The sequence below is a fragment of the Sceloporus occidentalis genome, unplaced genomic scaffold (assembly GCF_023333645.1).
Source record: "Sceloporus occidentalis isolate IW3139 unplaced genomic scaffold, rSceOcc1.0.p SCAF_30, whole genome shotgun sequence".
NCBI classification, from domain to species: Eukaryota; Metazoa; Chordata; class Lepidosauria; order Squamata; family Phrynosomatidae; genus Sceloporus; species Sceloporus occidentalis.
Genome location: NW_028317010.1, coordinates 457,340 through 473,839, shown reverse-complemented (window position 1 = coordinate 473,839; position 16,500 = coordinate 457,340). Strand labels below are relative to the sequence as shown.

The following is a 16,500-nucleotide window of genomic DNA, read 5'->3' as shown; positions in this document are numbered from 1 at the left end:
TGTTCATTTGCTTGTTAACACAAATAGCTAATCAGCCAATCACATGGCAGCAACTCAATGCATGTAGACATGGTCTAGACAACTTGCTGAAATTCAAACTGAGCATCAGAATGGGGTTTAAGTGACTGAATGTGTCATTCTGAGTAATTCAGAAACTGCTCATGTACTGGGATTTTCATGCACCACCATCTCTGGGGTTTACAGCGAATGGTTCTAAAAAAAGAAAATATCCAGTGAGCGGCACTTGTGTGGACAAAAATGCCTTGTTGAAGTCAGAGGAGAATGGGCAGACTGGTTCGAGATGTATGCAGAATACCGTCTCTGAACACACAACACATCAAACCTTAAAGCAGATGGGTTACAGCAGCAGAAGACCACACCGGGTGCCATTCCTGTCAGCTAAGATCCCCTATTCACTTGAAAGGCAAACACCGTACATTTAAAGAGACCTCTCCGCAGCAGTGGCGGGGGGGGGAGGGAAGAGCGGGCCACGGCCCCCTATATCATGCTGTGCCCCCCCCCCCCCCCAATTGAAACGCTGTCTTTTTTTTTAATAGACGTGGAGAAGAGAGAGGTGCTGAGCGGTCACTGAAAAATAAGTTTTCAGCAACCGTTCAGCGCCTCTCAGTCTCCTCCGCGAGGCCTCTGCCTTGGTTGCGGTGCCGGCATTTCATGCTGAGCGCCAGAATATGATGTCATATTCCGGCGCTCAGCAGTGAAGCCGTGCGGACTGCGGCAAAACAGGGAGAAAGGCCTCGCGATCCCACCGCTGGACTTCTACAGGTAAGTGAACGTCAAAGGGGGGAGAGGGTAGAAAGTGAGGAGCGGGTAGATAGGGAGTGAGAAGAAGTAGATAGGGCAGAAGGGAATGAGAAGGGGTATATAGGGAGTGAGAGGGGGTAGATAGGGAGAAAGGAGGGTGGCATGAATATTGAAATAAAGAGTCAGAATGAGAGAGAGACTGAATGGATCTGTGGATGCATTAATGAATATGTGTAAATAATTTGTGTGAGAATCAATGATTGTGTGAATGAAAGTGAATTAGTGAGTGACTGTGAACGTGTTTGTGTGAATCATAGGTGTATAATGGATTTGTCACAAAAGCAAAGATGGTATAAGCAGGGTGTTTAAATACTGGGGACAAATATAGCACAGGTAGCGTGTTTATGGGACAAAGATGGCGTACGCTCAGCTGTTTGGGGACAATATTGACTCATGCTGGGCAGTTTGGCGACAAAGATGACACATCCTATGTATGTGTAATTTGGGTGCTGGTCAGGTTCTATGTGGGCAATGTGGACGCCAGGGTTGGCTTTGGGGTGTGCGACCGGTGATCTATGCCTGTAATTTTAAAAAGGGGGTTTTATCTATACCTTTAATGCAGAGTTTATATGTAATTTCCAATTGATATATACCTGCAAAGCTGGGTTTTGTGTTATTCTGTTGATCTGTATCTGCTATGTTTCTATACATTATTTATGTTTACCTGCAAATATAGGATTTGTATGTCTTATTCAGTTGATCAATACCTGGAGTGCTGTTTCCATGTGTTGTTTACTTGATCTATACCTTCAGTGCTGAGTTTACAAGTGATTTCCAGTTGATCTATACCTGCAATGCTGGGTTTGTGTGTTCTGTTGGTTTATACCTGCAATGCTATGTTTCCATACGTTATTTATGTATACCTGCAAATACAAAGTATTTTTGTATGCATATAACCAGATTTTTCTGTGATTGCAGAGAGGATTGTGCCTGTATTCTTAACCTTGGCGATATTTGTACATTTTATTGCTATGCTGTCAGTGTTGGAGGCACAGTACACAACTGGTGGATCTTCCTTTTTAGGATTGATGTATTGTTTAGAGAGAATTGTGTACGTCAGATTTCATTAGGGAAAGAATGTATGTAAGGTGCAATATAAAAGAAAAGCATCATTATTAGGCATGGGGAAAAAGTGCTGATGTGTTAAGACTGAGAAGATTAGGTGGAGAAAGTATTGATGTGTTAAACGATAGTACTCTGGTTCCCATGGGTAGGAAACATTTTATGCTAATTGTTATATCTAAAAGAAATGCAGGGTTTAAAAAGTAGAGAGGTTGGAGAACGACAGCAGCCTGAAAAAAAAAAATAGAATAGGAGCAAATTTAGAACAATTAGAGATGAGCTTTTAACTTTTAAAACCCCATGAAAGCATATACTCTATATACAGCTGCAGCTGAGCAATGTACCAGGGAATGCTAATAATAATTAATATTCGCTCTGGCGGGGAAGTGTGTGTTATTTATGAGTACTTATAAGAAGGCTTTCTACTTTTTGACTGCCTGCAATAAGTGGACTTTTTGGAATCTGTTAATAATATTAAAAACTTATTTGTTCTTCAATATTAGGAAATGTAGTCAATTGCATGTAAGCTACCGTAACTAAATGCCAGCTAGTTCCACCTAAAACAACTGAAGCCACTTTTCTCTATAATCGGTCCATTCTATTACATTTCATCTCTTGCCTCCCAACAGTCTCTTGTCAGTGAGAGAGGTCTCTTCCCTTACACAATGTCTCTTGACGTTATATTCATTCTGCATTCAACGGCAGTAATTGAGTTTGGCAAATTGAAATGTTTTAACGTTCAATCCTTAGGGATTGTCAGAGCAGACCCTGGTTACATCAGCAGTGAGAGTGAGGAAGCATCACTTAAAGATCAGACAGGGCACGTGGAGAAGTAGAGAAGGCAGAAAAAAAGGACCAGAAGGACCTCCAGTAATAAGCGAAAACCGATTCTAGGATAAATTAATGTTTTAAGGAAATACAGACATCATCATGAGGATTGCGTCCCTTCAAGACAGACACCAATCACCAGCATCTGGAAACTGGGCTTTATTGTCAAAGCTTGGGAATTGACAAAAAAAGGTGCCATCTTTGGTATCAGTCAATACTAATCAGAAGAGCTTTTACAGTAAACCATATTTAACCTGCGTTATCACTGTAAAATCCATGCAAGTGCACTTTGACGTGATCATTGACTAAGGAGTAATTAACTAGTAAAACAACTGAACACTGTCTAAGGAACACATTTGACCTGAAGATCTTTGAAGTCATGGGTTGGATTACTGACTTCTTCACATACGAAACCACCAAGTCTGTGGTGGTGAAGAGCTGGACTATTGGAATAATCAACAGAGCGGTGCAGCTCCTCATTATAACATACTTTGTATGGTAAGTGCAAAGTTTTACTATAATATCCAGCTTGACATTCTTTACCCTAGTTGCCAACTTTCCTTACACTACTGGAGTACCTTGATTGTTGTGTTCTTTATAACTGGGTTGATGTGTTTCAATGTTTCTTTGGGCCAAGAAAACCTATAGTGGCTTTATTAGTTGATGCCTCTTTTTTGAGCATTACCTTTTATATGGACTTATTTTTCCTGTATGCTTGGTATCAGTTTTCATGCTGGGTGCAAGATATTTTCTTAGCCATGGTTTGTAGCCATTGCTCTTTTTAGCAATGGAGATGTGTTATCTTCACGTGTTATGGCATAGCACTCAATAGCAATAGCTGGGTGCTACATATCTGTAACCAGTTGATAATTAGCTTGATGACTCTATCACTTGATATATTATTGGATAAAAGTCACATTTGGCTTCTTCAAGTTCAAGAAGTTGAACTTGAAGACTTCTTTGAAAGTATTTTTCAACCTGAAACCCAATGTGCCTTTTCCAGAACTCTGTATTATCTGTTGATATTAATGATATCTGAGTGTTGGTTTCTCTAAGTGAGTTTTATAGGTCTTTCTCACCTGAGCCGAGTCATGTCTTTCTTCTATCTCCCTAGCTGGGTGTTTCTGCATGAGAAAGCTTATCAGATTCGCGACTCTTCCATTGAATCGTCTGTGATGACAAAAGTGAAAGGTATCGGGCGCTATAGCAAAAGAGTAATGGATGTAGCCGACTATGTGACTCCCCCACAGGTAACCGAGATGAACATTATCCTCACTGAAAGAACAAAAATATATACTTCGCTCAAGTGTCCCAGAAACTGATCACTTATTGTTATTTTTTAATCAGCTCATTATTTTTGTAACCATTTATAGGTAGAGGTTAAACGGAAAAGGTTTAATTGGGGCTTATTCCATATGTTGCCTGTTGCCCATGTTGGATACAAGATGGGCAACTCATGTAACAACCTGTTCTGAGGTGTCATGTGCTTTTGAAACTGAATTCTAAGCTAATACTATTTATTTCAAGAATTATATAGTATGATTGTTTTTATCTTCAGTTCTCCTTCTACTCGATAAAAACACTATACATTTGCAGCTCACAGACCCCTTTTTTTCCACCCTTGATCGATATCCTGTATCCAAGTTGGCTGTGACTTTCCACAGAATTGAGCTTTTTGGGATAGTTGTCACGGCTTTAAGTGCACTAAATTCCTAGGTGCTGAGAAATCTGTGGAATTTAGACATGGGGATGATGTTAGCATTATTTATTTGTTCTACCAAGAATTATCAACAATCTGGGATTTGTGCAGAAAGCTCCATATGTCTCACTGCCTTCTACTCACTCTCTTGCTTCTTGTGTTATTTCCAGGGATCTTCAGTGTTTGTTATACTCACAAAGCTTATAACTACTGAGAATCAAGTTCAGGATTTTTGCACAGAGGTGAATTACAAAAAAAAAAAAAAAAAAAAAAAAAAGTCAACGGAAACAGATCCAGTAGCACCAGTACCAATTATACAGTTTGTCTTATTTTATGTTTTTTGTGTGTGTTTCTCCAGGCGGATGTGAAATACAAATGCACTTATGATAGCCAGTGTGTAAAAGACAAGTCCACGGGGAATGGTAAGAGATTATGTAATGTAGGTTTAGTCAACAACTCTTTAGCTGTTGTGGAACGAATTCTAGTGTGACCCTTAGCTGGTAGATTATATATATATATATATTGTTAAAGAGCAATTATATGGATAATGCTTTCCAAATCAGATCCATTAGAGTCCTATTAGCTTTTACCTTTAAAATTTCCAAGCTGTTGGCTTGCTATAATTCATACTTCTTTCTTAAATTTTGTGTGGAAGGGGAAGACCCCTAGGACCAATGCTAATCTTATGAGCGCACGTCCCAAAGATGGAGGCATGAATTTTCCATTGGTTAATCAATATTATAAAACCAGTATACTGTACCATACTGCTAAAACCTACTATGAAACATCTGAACAAGAAGTATGGTACAAGATAGAACGCAAAGCATGCGAGGCAAGTAGTTTGAATAAATGTATCTGGTCCTTAAAAGACAGAACTATAATAAATAAATTTAAAAATAAAAATATGATTCTAGAGAACATTATACCAGAATGGTTAAATATTTAAAAAAAATTGGGATGTAAAGATAAACTAATTGACACACTAAAGTTTAATATTTTAGAACATTGACAATATCTCACTTGATCACTGGCAACATGCAGGAGTTAATATTATATCAGATATAATGTCACACGGAGAGATACTCTCTTTCCCTTCTATTCTATCCAAATTTAAATTGATAAAACTATCTGTCTTTAATTACCTACGAATAAAGAATTGTATCAATAAACATGTATTAGTCTCACAAGTTATATATATTAAGAAACTTGCCCAAATCTTCAGTTCAAATCAACAAACGAAACTTTTTTCTAAATGTGCTGAGATAATAAGGCTAAAAGAGGGAAATACCCCTATTATGAGAATAATCTCAGCTTGGGAGAGAGAATTTGACATCTCAATTTCGGCTGAAGAATGGCTAAAACAGATTAAGAACTGTATTATAAGGATACATGATCTCTCCCTATTAGAGACGCAATTTAAAGTTACAAATAAATGGTATCTTGTTCCAACCCGTATCGCTAGGATGTTTCCACCGAGTTCTAACATGTGCTGGCGCTGCGAGCACGATGTTGGAACTTACATTCATATTTGGTGGTCTTGTCCTAAAGTTATTATTTTTTGGAAAGAAATCCTCGCCCTTCTAAAGAAAATAGACAACATAATAATTCCCGACACCCCGGCATCTCTAATTTTACATCTTGGTTGGCCCCCTTTAACTCAGATCCAACTAACTATAACTATTCATACCTGTTTAGCAGTCAAGAAATTAATAGCCAGAGAGTGGAAACAAAATGGTAACTTCAACTTATCTCAAGTGATAAATCAAATTAAATATCAGCTCACAATGGAGAGACATGTATCATATATAAACCACATGCCCTTTAAAAAAACTCAATTATGGGATACATGTCTTAAAATGGTCAACGATATAAGTCTACTCAGCAGTAATAACCAATAGTCCTGTCCCGAACCCCCTTCCCTGCTCTATCTCGATATTATATATTATTTTTATCATTTATTTATTTATTTAAGTTGTCATTTTTTTCTGTGTTTGATGTTTCTACGATATGTCTGCTTCTAATCAAAACGTAAATAAAGATTTGGAAAAAAAAAAAAAAAAGATTATTAGGAAAACTGATGTGAAGTAGAAAACAGGTTATTAATAAAACATGTGAATTTTACAAAAAAAAAAAAAAGAGTCCTATTAGCTTGTAAAAAAAATATATATAACAGTATTTACTAGACCCTACCTTATTTTGGATTACGTGTTAACCCCCACCACCACCACCTTTGGTCGTAATCATGTGGAAAGACGCCAGGCTCCTGACCATAATTTACTGCATCTCACCTACATCCTTCCTGTGAATATTAATAATTGATTAAAATAAGCACTAAAAGTTTTCAATTCTGATGCTTCTCTGCCAGTAAACACCAATAACTATAGACACTGCGCATCCATACAGGCAAGACAAGTCTATAACTAACATTTAGGATCTTGTAGAGATTCTGGTTTAGGTGTTTAGGATTTAAGAAGTTATGAATTTTTTTACTGTTTTGATTTTATTTGGCACATACGCTACCACTCAAAAATCTGTGGTCATTTTGCTGTTTTTATGGGAAAACAAGGCAATGTCTAGTTTTGTAACATAATTGCAAAAGGGTTTTCTAATGATCAATTAGCCTTTTTTAGCAATTTAGCCTGGATTAGCTAACACAACATGCCAAGGAGTTATGGTTGCTGATAAAGGCCCTCTGTACATCTATGAAGATATTCCATTAAAAATTAGCCGTTTCCGGTTACAGTAGCCATTTACAACAATTACAACATCTACACTGTAAATCTGATCCAATTTACTTTAGTAGACAAAACTTGCTTTTCTTGTAAAAACAAGGACATTTCCAAACTTTTGAATTGTAGTGTATTGATTCTGACTTAGGCTTCTTAGCCTTGATGTTCATAATGATAGTATGATAGTATTGCGTTAGTTCAGTGCTATCTGTGATGGTGTTTTCACTGAGGATGGGCACTTCATTGATATTCATTGATATTCATTGATATTCATTGATATTTATGTCCGTTTCTTGTTCTTTTTTCTCGTTCTATTGCAGGCTTCCTTACTGGTCGCTGTGTCAACTCATTCTGTCAGATTCAGGGTTGGTGCCCAACGGAGAACGACACTGTAGACGTGTGAGTAATGAAAAGAAGGATTTGAAATAAGTTTGGAAGTAGAACTAGAAGTATGTAGACCTATCTAGTTAGTCTTTTTTTGTAGTCAAAAAAGGTCTGCACTTAATTATCTTCACTCGACGTGGCAGGTAGAAAACCCTTTGAAAATAAAGATTAGAGAGGTATTTTAATGTCTGCATTGCATACATTAAGATATATATATATATATTTGCTTAAAACAGTAAGTGAAAACCAGATAGAAATTCCTAATTGATCAAGAAGTTATGATATGATGTAAGTGGTGTTACGTCAAGGAAGTAAGAGCAAGGTAATGTTAATTACCAAAGAGATGGGTCTTGACATTGTTTATTAGGAAACATAGAGTGTCAGTTTCACTAAAGGGTGAGTTAACATGAGAGTTATGGTTCCTGCTACCTCACTTAATTATTCATTATGAAAGGCCAGCACTGGCTGGTTTAGGGCTGAGGTGGCCCCACATAATGTATAATTCAATAATATAGGACACTTTGAGGACATTTCAGAGATTTAATTGAACATTATACAGGGCAAGCTATTCCTGCAACAGAAGCTTGTCAGTGTTGGGCGTTCATAAGGTATAGCGGAATCACAAAGTGGAAACCACAAATCTCCTGCAAACTCTGCATTCTTAGTGAATCGGACCCAATGGGACATGAAATCCAATCACACATTTAGGTCTGTTTTCAGATTTTGTTAATTGTGATTCATGCTTCGTATTGTGGCTGTCCATTCTCCCTATATAGTACCATCCTGTGATGCACGTGCACACATTTTAACATGTACGACATCAGTTGAGAAATTGGTTAATTACTTTAAATTTTAAATTGCTAATTATTAGGTAAAAGTTCTTCATGTGTGGTTTGTAACTTTCACTGTTATCCAATTCGAAAAGAGTCTATAAATTTACCACAGTCTGGAGTTTCAATGTAAAGGGTGAGGTTTGTATTAAACTACAGAAGAAAGTAATGGCGATCTGAGAAATGCTTCTTCCTTGTTTAATACTGGAATTAATCTAGTTATGCTTGGAATAACCCCTGTTAGACTATATATCACAATTTTAGGCAGGCAGGACTAGGTCAGAAGGAACTAAGATATCAGTGCTCTAGTAAGGTTGCCTTATCTAATTTTTATTCCTGATTTGTGCGTCTTCATTATCCATAAGAATTTCTCAGACTTATCCCATTTTATTGTATACCAACAAATGTTATGTTTTCTTTTTCTTTTGCTTTGGCTTGTTTTACATTTTTCTAATTTAGTTAAATTGTTAGCCATTTGGCTTGTTCCACCAGGAAAAGGTTTACATTTAAAAATGTTCAGAATTTAAAAAAATACATTGTATTCTTGGATAGTGCCTTATATGTCTTATTCTTGTCTGGCTTTATCTTTAGGCCAATTCTTCATGAAGCTGAAAATTTTACAATCTTTGTAAAAAACAGTGTGCGATTTCCTGTGTTTGACTTTGAGAGGTGAGCTTATTGAAATATTTTTACATGATGCCTAAACGATGAATAATACTACATGTTTATACCATCTCCTTGCTGCCAAGATATGTTAGAAGTTTAATCTGTTCATATTTTAATTTTTTAGGGGAAACCTGCTATCCAGCCTGAATTGTCGATATAATGCTGTTACGCATCCTTTCTGCCCAATATTCCGCCTTGGGGACATTATTAAGCTTGCAGGTGAAAATTTCTCAAGCCTCGCAGAAAATGTAAGTCCAATCACTGTGGTATTACAGGACTCTTTCAGTGTGTTTTATATGGAGAATACATTGTTGTTTATTTGTTTCCTGAGGACTTGCAAACTAGAGTTTCATTGCTCCTGAAATTGATGTACCAGGTTCATATGGATTGTAGGCACTAATTCAATAGGTTCTAATTCAAAAACACTCTTTAAAAAAATTAATAAAGTCTCATAGATACAAACCCTTCCAATGGAGTTGTGATCTTTGTAATAATGGACAAGATTCTATTAACCAGAATAGAAGCTAACCATACTCTACGGGGTTGGAATTGCGGGCTTCCATATGGTCTCCAGTGAAGACCCAAGCCTCCAATTGGCCTTCTGACCAGTAAAGAGCAGAAATGTTTTGCTCTCCAAAGCACTGCTAACAAGGGAAGCAAAAGACCCAGCCCTTTTGGTCAGCGTTCAGCAGGGAGAAGACTGGGGTTCATCATCACACTTGGCATGAGCCACTTGGATATGCCTTTTGTTTTCTACACAAATTGGAGCACTACCCCTCAAGTTTTAAACAAATGTTACCTTTTCTGTGAAAGCATTTAATGGAATTAACTTTTATTCAACAATGTTATCTATCTGGAAGCTTGTTCATTTTTAATGTGTTTTATTTCAGGGAGGAGTGTTGGGCATAAAGATTGGTTGGCTATGCGACCTTGATAAATCCTGGGATTTATGTCTTCCAAGTTATAGCTTCACCAGACTGGATGGTGTATCTGCAAAGAGCAATGTTTCTCCTGGATATAACTTCAGGTTAGAAGATCATGGGAGAGAAGAAAACAAAACTACTTTTCTATTAAAATACAAAAAACAGTATTTCACTCATAGTTGGAAAGCTATCTGCTGATATATAAATACATAAATAAGGGATATTAAATAAATTGGTATGCATTTGTTAGATGTCAATATCATTTATTTCATGACGTATCTCTTTTATCTTAGGTTTGCTCGCTATTACATGCGCCCAGATGGCTCTGAGTTCCGAACGCTGGTCAAAGCCTATGGAATCAGAGTAGATGTGCTGGTTTATGGCAATGTAAGTCCAAAACAATCAATGATTAACAATAACTTATTTTTAGATGAAATACAATGAAAATGCTTCAGTTCTGCAGGATGGGTTAAATTATGCTGCCAGCAAACAAGGAAGAACGTGATGAGCTAGACAATCTGAAAACAAGGAATCAGCGCAAACTATATAACCACATATAATTTAGCCTACCAACTACAAAAAAGTACCCTAATATTGGCAAGTCCTTTCTAATTTGGTGCACCAAGACTCCTTCAATTTAAAGCCCGATGTGGACACCATTATTAGCTGCATTTGAGGTAGGAGGGTTGGTTAACGAGGAAGTCTGGTCAAGATGTTATCACACCCTTATATATATGAGAGAAATAAAAAACCCCATATCTTTAATATTTTGAATATTGCTGTCTTGTTCATGGTCCTGTTAAACCACAAGCCTACTTGTGCCATGCAAGTATTAGCTTTTCTATGGGTTCTACAGTTTCATCCTTCAATATGTGATAAACTGCATAAAAAAAATAGGCAGGTATCTATGAAACAACTGGCCTACTATTGAAATCTCATTTTCATTTATTATGCACTTTCAAGTAGCATCCTTTCAAGTAGCAACCTTGTCAAACCTACTAGTAGATCATTTAGTAGACTTCTCACTTCATATACTTTTGATAACTGTAATGTTTAGAACATACCCCCATTAATATTGATTCAACTGCAAAGTCAATGCAAAATTAGTTATTTGATAAAAAAAATCCATATATATTTGAATTAGAAGTCTGTGTCACATAGCAGAAAGTGGGACAAAAGTTTTAAAGCTTTGGCGTATTGGAGGACTATCAGAAAAGACTAACTGATCTCAATATATACATAGGTTTGAGGGAAGAAGAGAGAGGAGAGATGGGATGGGAACACTTAATAATTTAAAATATTTCAGGGGAGAAATGTTAAAACAAGTGGTGATGGTCTAACTAGAGAGTCACATGCTTAGAGGTAATGTAAGGAAGTTTTACTTTACTGAGAGGGTGGTAGACAAATGAAACAGCCTTCCATCATAAACGGTAGAGGCTAATACAGTGAGGAAACTTAAACATGCATGGGATAGATATAAAGCTATCCGGGATCTAAGAGAAGACCAAGGACTGATAAAGTTATCTAAATGAGTAGACTTGATGGTTCTCATCTGCTGTAAGAGTCTAGGTTTATTTGTGGTTGCAATTTAGTAGAGTCATGTCTTGTTTTTTGAGTTTATTTAGTTATTATTTAACAAACTATTAAAGCCATGCCTACCTTTCCCCTTTCAAAGCACAATGTTTACTTATAGCAACTCTTTTGCAGAGTGGCTAAACAGACCTACTCAGCTAACGTCCTGGCCACATTGTTAAACGGGTCATGATGAAGCAATCATGGTGGTTAAAAACTGCTGTCACTTAAGGGCCAAACAGCACACCTCTCAGAAATCTCGGTTGTTTGGTTTTGTCAGTGAACTAAATACAGTTTGATCCACCGATCCATTAAAACACATTTGGAGGTATATCCCTTATTGCAGTAGCCCAAGGGATTTATAGTGGTCCATTAATAGCATTCAAAAGTGTCTCTATGAGAAAGCAGAAGATCTATGCCTCTATGGGAGAGGTATGTTGCAAATGGATAGGATCATCCACTATCCAATGTTCCTTTTCCTCTAAAATAATATGTTTCATTTTTTTAAGTATTTAATTCGATCATTCATTCATTCTTTAGGCGGGAAAGTTTAACATCATTCCAACGCTCATCAACACTGTGGCAGCATTTACATCTGTGGGTGTGGTGAGTCAATTTTCTCCTCTGTCTTTAGCTGTAAAACAAAAATGAGGTTGTTTTTTACATATTTGTCGAATTGATCCCCAACCTGATTTTTTTCAAGATTAATTGTGTTGTACATCCACAATTACCCATTATTAAGATCTTATAATATTGGACAGATTCTAAATATCTATGGAGCATAGTGGTCTACCTTCCATGTGCCTCGTTTATTTGTAGGACAGTCCTACTTTTAATTTGCTTTATCAATAATAATTTGACATTTTACTGCTCAACTTTATGTCAAATAGGATTGTTTTATATTAGCGGCTCTGGCATAACAGAGGCCCCTCCAGCCCCCGCAGGGCAGGGGGCCCCTGCCCAGGGCCTGCCTTCAAAGCCAGCGCATTCCTGCCAAACCCATCCCTACCCTGGGCCAGGCATACCCCTGGACAAGAGAGCTGTACTCCCTCAGTCCCAGCATACTGTGTCTGAGCACCTGTATATGATGTAAGTTCCCAGCGCTCAGGTTTAGGCAGCGTGTGAGGACTGCAAGAAAGCAAATGAGCTCTCACTGGCCGGTGGGTAACAAAGGTATGAGGGCAAGGGGGTTGGGTGTATTTGTGTGTAAGTATCTTAGCGTGTATGTTACTATGAGTGTCTGTGTAAGTATATTACTGTGTGTTAAATATGAACTGTACAGTATTTTAGTATTTAAGAGTGTGTGTGAGTTAGTGTGTGTATAAGTATGTTACTGTTTTTGTGTATATATGTTTATTACTGTGTGTGTTATGTATATAAGTATCTTAGTATATGTGTGTATAAGTATGTTACTGTGTGTGGCAATGTGTGTATGTTAGTATGTTACTGTATATTAGTATGTTACTGTTAGTGTGTGTAAGTATGTTAGAGTGTGTGTCATTATGTGACTGTGTGTGAAGGTGTACACCACTGATTAGAAGTGAACATGCCATTTAAAGAGACAAATCAGAGGTTGCCAAGCCAGACTTATAGGTTTGCTCAGATATATAGGCACAACTATGCCAATACCTAGTTCAGCATGCAAAGGCAGCAGCCTGTAGTTTATTTTGTGTGTTTAGTATATATTATACATTTTCCTAATCTGATTGTTGTTTCTTAGAGTGTACCAACACAACCCTGGAACATAGTTGTAATTTGATGTATTACTTTATGTTTTTGTTGTTCTAAAATTAACTATATAATTAACTGTATAACCTATATTATTTTCTGCTGGTAAGGATGTTTATCAAATTATTAAAAGTATTACCTTATTGATGCAACTGAAGCGGAATAACTATGTGACACATAGGATACTCCATCCCTATTTTCATTATAAACATTGTAAATTGTACCTGCCCTAAACATCTTCGCAAAACATGAATGTATATTCATGTATTTGTAAGTACTTTAATATGCAGAGCCGGCCTTAGGCGTTCTGGCGCCCTGTGCGGACTACTCCTCTGGCGCCCCCCTCACTACCCCCCCTCTCTGCCCCTTCAAACTACCCGCCCTCTCTGCCCCTTCAAACTACCCCCCCATGCCCCTTCAAACTACCGCCCCTCAAACCACCCCTTCAAACTACCCCTCCCCTCTGCCCCCTCAAACTACCCCCCCTGCCCATTCAAACTACACCCCCCCGTCCCTTCAAACTACACCCCCCTCCCTCTGCCCCCCCTCACTACCCCCCCTCTCTGCCCCTTCAAACTACCCGCCCTCTCTGCCCCTTCAAACTACCCCCCCATGCCCCTTCAAACTACCGCCCCTCAAACCACCCCTTCAAACTACCCCTCCCCTCTGCCCCCTCAAACTACCCCCCCTGCCCATTCAAACTACACCCCCCCATCCCTTCAAACTACACCCCCCTCCCTCTGCCCCTTCAAACTACACCCCCCTCCCTCTGCCCCTTCAAACTACACCCCCCTCTGCCCCTTCAAACTACACCCCCCCTCTGCCCCTTCAAACTACACCTCCCCTCTGCCCCTTCAAACTACACCCCCCCCTCTGCCCCTCCAAACTACACCCCCCCTCCAAACTACACCCCCCCTCTGCCCCTTCAAACTACACCCCCCCACACTTACCTTGTTGCCGGAGTCCTGCGGTGAGAGCGGGAGGCATCCGTCTTCTCGCTCTGCCGGCATTTCATGTTGAGAGCCGGAATAGTCCGGCGCTCAACATGAGATGCCGGCACAGCGACGGAGTCACGGAGAGTAAGGGGCGCCGAGCGGTTGCCGAGAACTTCACGAGCAACCGCTCGGCGCCCCTGACCGGGACATAGATTTAAGCATCGTTTTTTTTTTTTAACTTTATTTAACATGAATGATGTTAAATAAAGTTTAAAAAAAAACAAACGATGCTTTAATCTAAGTCCCGGTCAGGCGCCCCTGCAACCATGGCGCCCTGTGCGGTCGCACAGGTCGCACACCCCTAAGGCCGGCCCTGTTAATATGCATTAATGACTTTGTAAAAAAAAATGCCATTTACCTTCTGAAGAGGCTGGAATTCTAGAGTGCTCTGCGATTCATGCTAATTTTGGCAGCTACAAATTATTTCTGCACATGAACCGACATTCAGTTATTATATATGTGACTTGCTGTTGGTACTCCCATTAATTCTTGTGGCAGCTCAGCTGCTATATATTTAATTGTAGTGCTACAGAACATATGTAGGAAGTATATTTAAGTATGTTTTACACTTCTGTTCAGATTTCAGAAGAGGTAACTGGGGAGGAGTTAAATTATATTTAATTTTCTAACTGCAGTCTATGCAAAGTGGACACTAGTATGCTTTAAAAACTAATTTATGTACTAAAACAACTACATAGGCCCTAGCATTCTATGCTGTAATTATATTTTGCTTTCTATTTTAATCTATATTACTTAGAATGCCAGCACCATAGATTTTACACTGAAACACTAAAACGTGAATGCAAGATACTATTTGAGTATTTCACCAACAAGTATTAATTCTTAAAAAATTACTTTAAGCGCCCCAAGATGTCAAAGCTCCACATGTTTTCTCTATATCAGTTGACCTATGTATGCTCGCCTTTTAATCTGTCATTTATTAAAAAATATCAACACCTCCTTGTGCTTTCTAATGTTCTGTTTTCTAACAGGGAACTGTTCTGTGTGATATAATTTTACTGAATTTCCTGAAAGGAGCTGATCAATATAAAGCCAAAAAGTTTGAGGAGGTAAGGAGGGGTGATATTGCTTAAGGAAGTGAGCCAGGCCTGAGATAACTGAGTGAGAGAGTCCTGTAGCGGCTGAAGACGTGTGGGAATGTGGAAGAAATCTGGAGCTTCTGAGGAACAATAAGGAGGATGAAGTATGTGAAATAGATTTTAGAGATGTCTATTAGCTGGATCAGAAGAACAGTACAGAGTAGCTACCAGCAGAATAGTAGCTAGAGAGTAGGAGACTTATGTGGAAACATAGAGAATGAGAAGATGTCTTGGAAACCAACAATGATGTAATATTATTTGAGGAGATGAGAGTTCATCGAATGGAAAACACACACCACATGAGAGTAGAACTAAAGCAACATATATGTGGAGTTTAGAATTATCAATTAATGTAACATTAAAAACAAATTGCCATTTTTAGCAGGTCTACATTTTTGATTTATTCTTAATACATATCCCACAGGTGTCGGATAACACTCCTCCTTTGGGAAGTCAGGTGTACAAGAGTGATCAGACTCTGGCTGGACGTGCAGATGAGAAACGATCTACGGATTCTGGGGCCTACTCAATAGGCCTGTAATCACCTAATGGACCTCCTCAACCTTAAAGTGGACGATTAGGGTTCCACTTAGTAATGTTCTTTGTATAGTCCCTTAGCTTTATATGAAAAGGCTTTAAGCTATTTAAGATACTCCTGCTATTTTGTTCCTTAGATGCGGTGTGTGAATATATAACTTGTAGCACATTTACAACTCCCCTCCCCGTAGTGTATCTCTTATGTCATTCTTACTAAATCATGGTCATAAATCCTTTTTCTTTCTTTTCTGGTATTGTATCCCCAAGCTAGGTAAAACAATCAGATGTGAATTCAAATAAACTTAAAAAGATAAATTCTGAAACCTCTACCAGCAACCAATGACTTAGCCATGTCATGTAATAGTTGCCCACTGAATTTGATGTAAATACCAGTTATGTCTGTATATTTCAGAGCACTGTCTATAGAGAAATACAATAAAAATTCCTAGAGATATTTATAGCATTTGTGTAATTTATTCAAAAACAAAAAATGTATAGTACAATGTATTTTGCTGCCTTCTACTGCAAAACAACAGATGTTTATATGAAAGAAAATATAGGTACATATGCATACCTCTCAACATTTCTGTTGCCCAAAGCACAGCTGCCCAGCATTCTAAGACCT

The 16,500-nt window shown here is 38.1% G+C and overlaps 1 protein-coding gene across 1 annotated transcript; it reads left to right on the top strand.

Moving 5' to 3' along the window:
* The first annotated feature begins 3,091 nt into the window (after nt 1–3,091).
* LOC149298847 (P2X purinoceptor 3-like) lies at nt 3,092–15,879 on the top strand. Its single transcript, XM_089486914.1, has 12 exons — nt 3,092–3,210; nt 3,827–3,962; nt 4,582–4,653; nt 4,770–4,833; nt 7,461–7,539; nt 8,946–9,023; nt 9,145–9,268; nt 9,911–10,047; nt 10,237–10,330; nt 12,056–12,121; nt 15,231–15,308; nt 15,763–15,879. The coding sequence occupies exons 1-12, from the start codon at nt 3,092–3,094 to the stop codon at nt 15,877–15,879; spliced, it is 1,164 nt and encodes a 387-aa protein (XP_089343040.1).
* The last annotated feature ends 621 nt before the right edge of the window (nt 15,880–16,500 follow it).

Excerpts from the sequence above, each read along its gene's own strand:
- LOC149298847 (XM_089486914.1), top strand. The coding sequence starts at position 3,092 with ATGGGTTGGATTACTGACTTCTTCACATACGAAACCACCAAGTCTGTG. Across the intron at positions 4,834-7,460 it reads AGACAAGTCCACGGGGAATG|GCTTCCTTACTGGTCGCTGT; the intron begins GTAAGAGATTAT and ends GTTCTATTGCAG. Across the intron at positions 15,309-15,762 it reads AAGCCAAAAAGTTTGAGGAG|GTGTCGGATAACACTCCTCC; the intron begins GTAAGGAGGGGT and ends CATATCCCACAG.